This window comes from Pygocentrus nattereri, chromosome 3, assembly GCF_015220715.1.
Source record: "Pygocentrus nattereri isolate fPygNat1 chromosome 3, fPygNat1.pri, whole genome shotgun sequence".
In the NCBI taxonomy this organism is placed as follows: Eukaryota; Metazoa; Chordata; class Actinopteri; order Characiformes; family Serrasalmidae; genus Pygocentrus; species Pygocentrus nattereri.
The window spans coordinates 22151083-22159446 of record NC_051213.1 but is presented as its reverse complement, the minus strand read 5'-3'; the positions used below and the strand labels follow the sequence as shown (position 1 = coordinate 22159446).

The following is an 8364-nucleotide window of genomic DNA, read 5'->3' as shown; positions in this document are numbered from 1 at the left end:
TGCCGTAGCAGCTTGTAAGACAACATGCAGAAGAAATCCCCCAATTCCTCCCCAAAAAAGAAGCAGTGTGTGTGTGTGTGTGTGTGTGTCTGTCTCTGTCTCTCTCTCTCTCTCTCTCTCTCTCTCTCTCTCTCTCTCTCTCTCTCTCTCTCTCTGTGACATAAATCTGGCTGGCTAGCAGAGAGCTGTGGGGCCTTGCAGAGTGCATCAGAGAGAAAAGCACTGAGGTCCATAGTGCTCTCACAACAATTAGATCACATTTAGACTTAAGCATGTGCATGATGACTTAAATTAAATTCTAGTATACCAGTGGGGACAGCAGTCATAAAAACTCCAGCTTTCCTTCAAAACAGACCTGTGATTTGTTTCAGCACAGTAAAGGATCTACAGTGGGGTCTATAATTGGACAGTTTTAGATCTATACACCTGCTATACTTCACTGACTTTGAAATAAAATCATGAGTATAAAGTTAGCAATCTGAATCTCAGCTTTAATGAAAGGGTATTTTCATCTATTCTGGGTAAATAATAAAGCCCTTTTTATAAATAGTCAATCATTTCACTGGCTCATAAATAACTGGACAAATGAACAGAATCTAACATACACTATATGTATCCACACACTCCTTCTAATTAGTGACTTCAGCTACTTTAAGGTGCACACACTGCTTACACAGGTGTTCAATTGTGCGTAAACAGCTTGTGTAATTTCCATTGAAAAGCATTTCCAGTAGAATGGGAGGCTCAGGAGCATGGAGCAAAGTGCCATGCCTAATGCCAGGAATTGACTAGAGGGACTAAACGTCTTCAGGGAAAAAAAAAATATTATAAAAACAACTTGGGCATGTATGGTTTGTTTTCCAGACAGAAAATAAGCTGAGTCCTGGGACAAATTTTCCTTTAAAGGGAAAATGGCAATTCAGAATGCCGTGTAGTTCAGGTCTAGGCTTAACCCGACACACTGGAAACCAACTCATAACTGACATATTTAGCCATTGGTTTGGAATTTGGTAACACTTTTTTACCTTGTAAAGGTAAAAGCTTGTCTTTAACTAATAGTAAACGACATTTCTATGACATGCAACTGAACCCTAACCCAAAACCTAACTTAACTTCAGCCTAAAACCTGCTGATGCTCTGTCAGACCTGCAATGCAGCCATTTTCATTTTCTGCTTCTTTAGAGTCATTTTGCTTCCGTCTTCTCTTTAAGTTTAGTAGTATGTTTCAGGCCACAGTCCTGCTACATACTGGACAGTGTCTTTGATCTGTTCAACAGTTTTCTTTATGTATTCATCTGTTATCCACAACTGTGCCTGCTTTTGTATTGTCAGCCTGTTTGCTATTGCTAATCTCACTGAAATGGACCCTTCATTGGTCCTCATTCTAGGAGACAAAAGCAATAAGTAAAATTCCACATCTAGTATCAAATCTACACTTTTTTCTTAGCTCTCTTGTGGATAAACTAATAATGCACCAACACACAGCTGGCCACAGCACAGCTGAGTCATCGACTGTCCAATTACTTATGGTCCCTGAAGTGAGTGTGAGTGGGACGGTGGCGATGTATAAGAAGGGTTGTAATTTCTGTATTGCTGCTGCTGGAACAAAACCTTGTATCTTCAAAAAGGTAACTTTGCAGTACAAGGGAACATGCTCTTCACTTTTAATGAAAGTAAATGGAGAAAAGTATTTTTCCAAGTAATTTTGGACAATTTCTGGCAGTCCGTTCATCACATAATTTTGACCCAACATAAAGGGCAAATGCCTTTTTCAAACTAGGTAAAACATGAAAAATATTGGTTTTGTCCCGACAGCAGCAAAATGTTTCATCCAGTGTGCTTATTTCAACACCCTGAAATTAAAGGCAACACTCTGCACATTTACCGCATTGTCTCATCTCAGATTCAAAGTGCTGGAATACAAAACCAGAAGCCATAGCAATCACTTATGGACCGAACTGTATGACATAGAAGGCATTGAATATAATGGATATCTGTAGAGCACTACAGACACCATAGACCAGAGTACTAACGGGTTGCAGGCCTGTGGGGCTGAATGATTGTATATATATATATATATATATATATATATATATATATATATATATATATATATGTGTGTGTGTGTGTGTGTGTGTGTGTGTGTGTGTATAGATAGATAGATAGATAGATAGATAGATAGATAGATAGATAGATAGATAGATAGATAGATAGATAGATTTTGGTCAATTTCTTTGTGGTACGATCACTTTTTTCGCGTTTTGCTTTGGTCTTAAAAAGAAGGCAACACTGACCCCTACTGCCGAACGGGCGTCACACTCTGTTGGTATTGCTGTCTTAATGTACTGCGACGTACATGCTCTGTTTTCTGTTTTTCGGCTCTCCAAAGTTATGGATTTATATTCTAATATCCATGAATTGAATAATAATCTTATTAGACTTGCTGTGTGGCAGTGTGTTTTCTAGGGTGTGTGTGTGCGTGTTGCCTGTTAATGATACTGAGTGACTCCTACTGGACTGTGGCCTTCTTGATGCGATGGGGCTCGACAGGCGTGAAGTAGCTCAAATCAGGCGAGTAGGCGGCAGCAATTAACCCCTTTCACTGTGGGACTTCACTCCACATCGAGCTGCCTGCGGGAGGGAGACGGTGATACCATAGAGACTTGCTCATGGCTGCTACAGGAGCTACAGCTAAAAGGCTGTTTTCAGACACTGCCTCACCAAGCTAAACTTCATTTCTTATACGATGTCCTCTGAGTATGCTTTAATGGAGACAGTGTTCCGAGCTTAACGCGGTTAAAGAAATAGGTGTGTTAGCTTGCCTTAAAATAAAAGGTAAGAAACCCGTATGCTCCGTCTTACCTCATTTACTTCATACTCTGGGTCGACATCAGCCTCACATCATTAAGACCGCTACTTAAAAAAAACTGCTATTAATTCGACTTGATTGTGAGATTTGGGAAAGAAAAGAACCAGAAGAAAAGTAGAAGAACGCTAAGAAGTGGGGAAAAAGTTTCTCTGTGTAAAAAGATTAGCAGTTTAGCGCCATCTGGTGGCGTTTTGTCGTTCTGTCATGATTGCATTGCCGCTGGGTAAACCTGATTCCTCCAACATTGGGAAGAACCAAAGAAAGCAAAGAGCCCAGTTTTTAATAAATATTTTAGAAACATTTTTCTTTTTTCCCTGAGGTCAACTTATAAGGCTTGTGAGTTTTTGTACCAAACAAATCACACAGTCCCTCACTTTATTAATTAGAATGAAATAGGCCTTTTTGTTATTGTGTTGTTTAAACTGATAAAAAACAACTACACACACACACACACACACATTTATTTATTTATTTACTTACTTACTTACTTACTTACTTATTTACTTATTTATTTATATTCTCCTGTAAAAGAGGCGTCCTGTTTTCCTGGTCTAATCCGGTAGATGGCGCTAGTGACCGCTCTGAGTGAAGTTGACTAAGAGCTCGTGGAGAAGAAGCGCGGTCAGATCTTTTTAAATAGTTGACGGAGGCGGCCGAGCTGCGGGGAGTCATGAGCTGCTTGTGGATGGGAAACGTAAGTGCGCCGTGTGCGACAGATAATAAAACATGTTAACCGACTAAAGATTCCGGAGTTTCTTCCGTTGTTCAGTTCTGCAGGTACAGCAGGCCGGGACTGTGCAGCAGTTAGCTGTCGCGCTATAACCTCGCTATCTAAAGTAACCTAGCGACGCTAGCTAATAACTTCATAAGGTAGCAGAGCTCACTAGGTTAGATAGCTGGTTAACTCCGGCCTTAAATTAACAGCACGCTTAGTTATTGGGGATGTTTTACAGTGCCCAGTTTCTCAGTAAAGGTGATACGTTAAATCAGGGGTGCACAACTCCGGTCCTGGGGGGCCAGTGTCCAGCACAGTTTGGTGATTTACCTGCTCAAACACACCTGATTACCCTTATTTGTTAATTGCCAGGTTAAGTAGGTGTGTTTGAGAAGGAAAACCTCCAAACTGTGCTGGACACCGGCCCTCCAGGACCGGAGATGTGCACCCCTGATTTAACTGAGAGTTAAATGTGAGAATTGCTCAGTGAACTTCTCGTGTTAGCTGCTAACTAAACACTGGACGGGCTTCACTTTTGGCTTCTGTAACAAAGGTTTGTTGTCGACAGTCACGGTCTGTGAGGTTTGGCATGAATTTTTTTCAGAAGTGAAGTCAGATTTTGCTGGCTAGTCTGGGTACAATAGGCAGGGTTGCTTCACACATTCCTGGATGTTAAAATTCAGTCTTTGTGGTCCTGCTTACCAAATCTAGGTTAATATTGTACAGCAAGCAAAGTTTTTTAGTCCAGGTCGCTACAGAGCCCTCCATCTCCACAATTCCTGTAAGAGCTGCGCCCCTGTCAACAGATAAGAATTTGTCAGTCACCAAAACATTAGTCTTTTAATTGTAATTTTTAGCTACTCTTATTCTTTTTTTCTCTTTAAAGCTCGAGCCCTACATGGATGAAAATTTCATCTCCCGTGCTTTTGCCACCATGGGAGAGCTGGTGGTCAGTGTAAGAATTATTCGCAACAGAATAAATTTGTAAGTTTCCATCCTACACTTTACTGACCATGGAGAAGCATAATTTTGCTTTGATGGACAAAATAGAATTAAATCATTAATTGATTCCTTAAAAAAATAATTAATATACATTTCCCAGGAACAGATTGCATAAAGTGTGTATATAGCTGTATTCTATGTTATTTGGTGCATTGCAGGGCTGCTGCTGGTTATTGCTTTGTAGAGCTGGCAGATGAAGCTACAGCAGAGAGATGCCTCAGAAAAGTCAATGGGAAACTTGTCCCAGGAGCTGCACCGGTATATGTAGTTTTGCTGATCTCTCACCCATTTGCTACTGGAATCCATAGACCAGTATTTCCCAACCTGGTTCTGTCTTTTGTTCTAGAATCTCTTATTAATCCATGTGCAAATGCTGAATATTGTTTTTTCCTTATTAGCCCAAAAGATTCAAGCTAAATAGAGCAGCTTATGGGAGGCAAGGAGACAACAGGTAGGCATTGTTCATTGCTCCCATCTTTGGCAGCAGTTAGGTATTTTATGCTTTGTATTCTTATTGATTTATTTAGAAATGTGTGGTTCAAAACTTTGAGATGTTGCTGTTATCACAGAGTGATGAAGACTTTCACATGCAATTCTTTTACAGTTAACCACACATGCTGTATATTCACTTGTCCACTAAAATGCTTTTGCAGAAGATAAACATGCAATAAAATTTGTGCTACTAAACTTTGGTGGGCCAAAGGTGGCCCTTCAAGACCTTTTGCCCAACTGAAAGTTACCCTAATCCCCTTTTTTCTACGGAGTGTTTTCATACTCTCTCTCTCTCTCTCTCTCTCTCTCTCTCTCTCTCTCTCTCTCTCTCTCTCTCTCTCTCTCTCTCTATATATATATATATATATATATATATATATATATATATATATATATATATATATATATATATATATATATATATATATATATATATATATATAAAAATGAATAAATTATTATTTCTGTCTGTAAAGTTGTTTTTTAGATTTTTATTAACAAAGCTAAGTATTTATGTAGTATAACATAGTATAATGCTCTTACAAAATACACTACAAACACTTAGATAGGTCCCCTAAGATAAAAACTGGTTACCCCTGATTATGATACATTCAGATTAAAACTTGATCACAGAAATATATGCAGTATTGCATCTATATGAACTATAACCTTTGTTTTCTAGCATTGTTACAGGTCATTGTGTTCATTTACAAGTTTAGAATCTGCTGAGCATATTGCTAAAATATCATTGGCTTCAAAGTCAGTGCTTTTGTAAACTGGACACAGGCACTATGTCACATTATGTTGCCTCAATGTTCTTGTCACAGAAACAAAAGTGGGCACTCTGACAACAGGTACTTTACACCTAACTCATATGATCTGAACCAGTACTATCAGCAGTACTGTAATCCTAACTACTATTCAAACTGGGGATATGACCAGAGTACAGGTGGCTATGGTGGATACAGCTACAGTTATCAGGTATGTTCTGCCTTCTACCATCAGGTGTATGTAAATAAGTCAGTAAAATTGCAACATTTATTGTACATTTATTACATTATTCCACACTGTGGCACTGTGATTGTATGTCTAAATGTTTGGTATTTTCCAACATTTTAGGCTTATGGAAACACAAATGAAGATGGTGGACTTGAAGGTAAGTGCTCTCAAACGGTTTTGCCAAATTACCCATTTCCCCAAGACACTTATAACATGCCATTATTGCTTTCTGCCACATTTTTATGACCTCTGATCATTCTCCAGAACCCATTGTGGACCTGGATGTGGTGGCAGTTAACAGACAGTTTATGGAGGACAGTGAGGAACTCTATGATGCCCTCATGGAATGCCATTGGCCTGCTTTGCATGTGCCTGACTCTCCTGAATAGAATGGTATTCCTCTGATGTGGGGATTAATCTGCTAAAACACTTCATAGTAGGAGAATGAAGATGTTTTATGCCACATTCTCCTGAGCCCTCATAGATGGCAGACTGGAAGTGAGTCTGAAACATGAGTCTGTGGAGTTCATGAGTATCTGTGACAAAAATGTTTTCCTGTTTATAAGCAGAAAAGCTGCACAAACTCTCCTTGCTATGGTATTTTGGCTAATTGAAATTATCTGCGGTGATTTGTAGTTTGTTTTCGGAAAGACTTTGTGTTCATTTCCTGTGCAGTGTTTTGGTTGAGTCATAACGAGACTTAAACCTTGAAATTTCAGTATGGTGGTTGGTCCTTTACTGGTTCCTGAAATTTCTTGGTGTTTAATACATCCAAGAGGAAACTTGTCCCTCATTCCTGAGTTTAAGCAAGTGTACTCCATTAAGACCCCTTTACACTTACTTCATTGTGTTAATTGATAAAGAACATGTATTGAGTTCTTCTACAATTCAGACCCAGAACTGCACTCGAGCCATTCAGTTCATGAAGCATGAAGTCAAAGCTGGTCTCTTAATATTGTAAGACATATGTTGTATACTAGTTGCCTATCATACTTAAAGTCTTAACATGATGCTAACATGATGATAACAAGTTGTCTTTTGTTAGCAATAAATTATTGATAGGATTCATTTTGTGCAAAGCTTAGATTCTTCAGGAAAGTCAGGAAAAATGATCAACAATTGCGAAAATTAATTTTGAGCAGAGCCTACATAAAGTCATAAGTGTTTATAGTGCTGTAGTGCTCTATGCTACCCAGATCATGTTTATATTGATAATATCACTCAATATTTCTTGGGTCATGTTGTGTCAAAACTGCAAAGTTGACTTTGTGGCATGCAAGTCTTTGGAGTTTTGGAGACTTTGCTAGAGTTCAATGTGTAAATTTTGAAATTAAACTATGTATATTAACAGACTTCTAGTAACAATAGAAATTGTCTGCATAATCGTGAGTATGCAAGAGTTGAACTCCATAGAAGTTATAAACTACTACTTTTTTGTATATGTAAGACATATTGAAGAGCTCAAATTACAAAAAAAGGTAAAATGACAAAATGAATATATCTCTGTTGGGATCTCACCAGTTTCTGGCCTCTTCATGTAAGATGTGGCTTAGTGGCCTTGAGCGTGATATGAGAGCAGGCCGTCAAATTTACCAATGACTTTGTTGTTCATTTTAACTTTCTAACAAACATTCTTCACTTTTGATTGTTACCTGGCTGTCTGACATCCTGATTTCAGTTGGGCAACTTTAAAACAGACATAATATTTGTTCACAATCTAAGGGTTTGATTCTTTTTGCTGCATAGTAGAAATTTGAGCAGAAATAAGTTGTACATACTATAATTGCTTCACTGTAAATCAACACCCAGGTTCATGACTCAAGTAGACGGCCCCAAAAACTAACCAAACTGAGACAACTTCTCAAGTCTCAAGGTGGCCTCTGTTCAGTTCTTTTGTAGTTCGTTTTGTGTTTTGATTAATTTGTGCATTGCCAAAAACAAAACGGCTCTGGTCAGCTTTACCTGTGCTTTACGGTGAAGACCTCAAGGCTCACTGTACACACAGCCACAGTCTTCAGCACTTAAGCAGCTAAAACACATCTAAGGTTCTACTCAGGATAAAGTCTGTCAGTGATGTGAGACAGACAGCAGCGCTGACATATTAAAGCGATAAGATGCGAGAGCTCACAATTTGTGTTAAAGGCTCGAGCTGGGCATGCAACGCAATTTGCAGCTGCTTTCTGCAGAGTCCCTTGGTGACATCTTGTATCAATAAAAAATAATGCGTGGCCACACCTTACTAACGCGTGGGAACGAGATCCTAATGCTTGGCCGTGACTTAGTAAGG

At 38.9% G+C, this 8364-nt stretch overlaps 1 protein-coding gene across 1 annotated transcript; it reads left to right on the top strand.

Annotated features, from left to right (window-relative positions):
- Nucleotides 1-3464: 3464 nt before the first annotated feature.
- Nucleotides 3465-7429, top strand: LOC108433573 (tRNA selenocysteine 1-associated protein 1). Its single transcript, XM_017708232.2, has 7 exons — nt 3465-3563; nt 4471-4568; nt 4745-4844; nt 4985-5037; nt 5906-6059; nt 6198-6234; nt 6342-7429. The coding sequence occupies exons 1-7, from the start codon at nt 3540-3542 to the stop codon at nt 6464-6466; spliced, it is 591 nt and encodes a 196-aa protein (XP_017563721.2). The 5' UTR covers nt 3465-3539; the 3' UTR covers nt 6467-7429.
- Nucleotides 7430-8364: the final 935 nt, after the last annotated feature.

Coding starts and splice junctions, on each gene's coding strand:
- LOC108433573 (XM_017708232.2), top strand. CDS start 3,540: ATGAGCTGCTTGTGGATGGGAAAC. Junction 5,038..5,905: donor GGGAGGCAAGGAGACAACAG/GTAGGCATTGTT, acceptor TTCTTGTCACAG/AAACAAAAGTGGGCACTCTG. Junction 6,060..6,197: donor GATACAGCTACAGTTATCAG/GTATGTTCTGCC, acceptor CCAACATTTTAG/GCTTATGGAAACACAAATGA.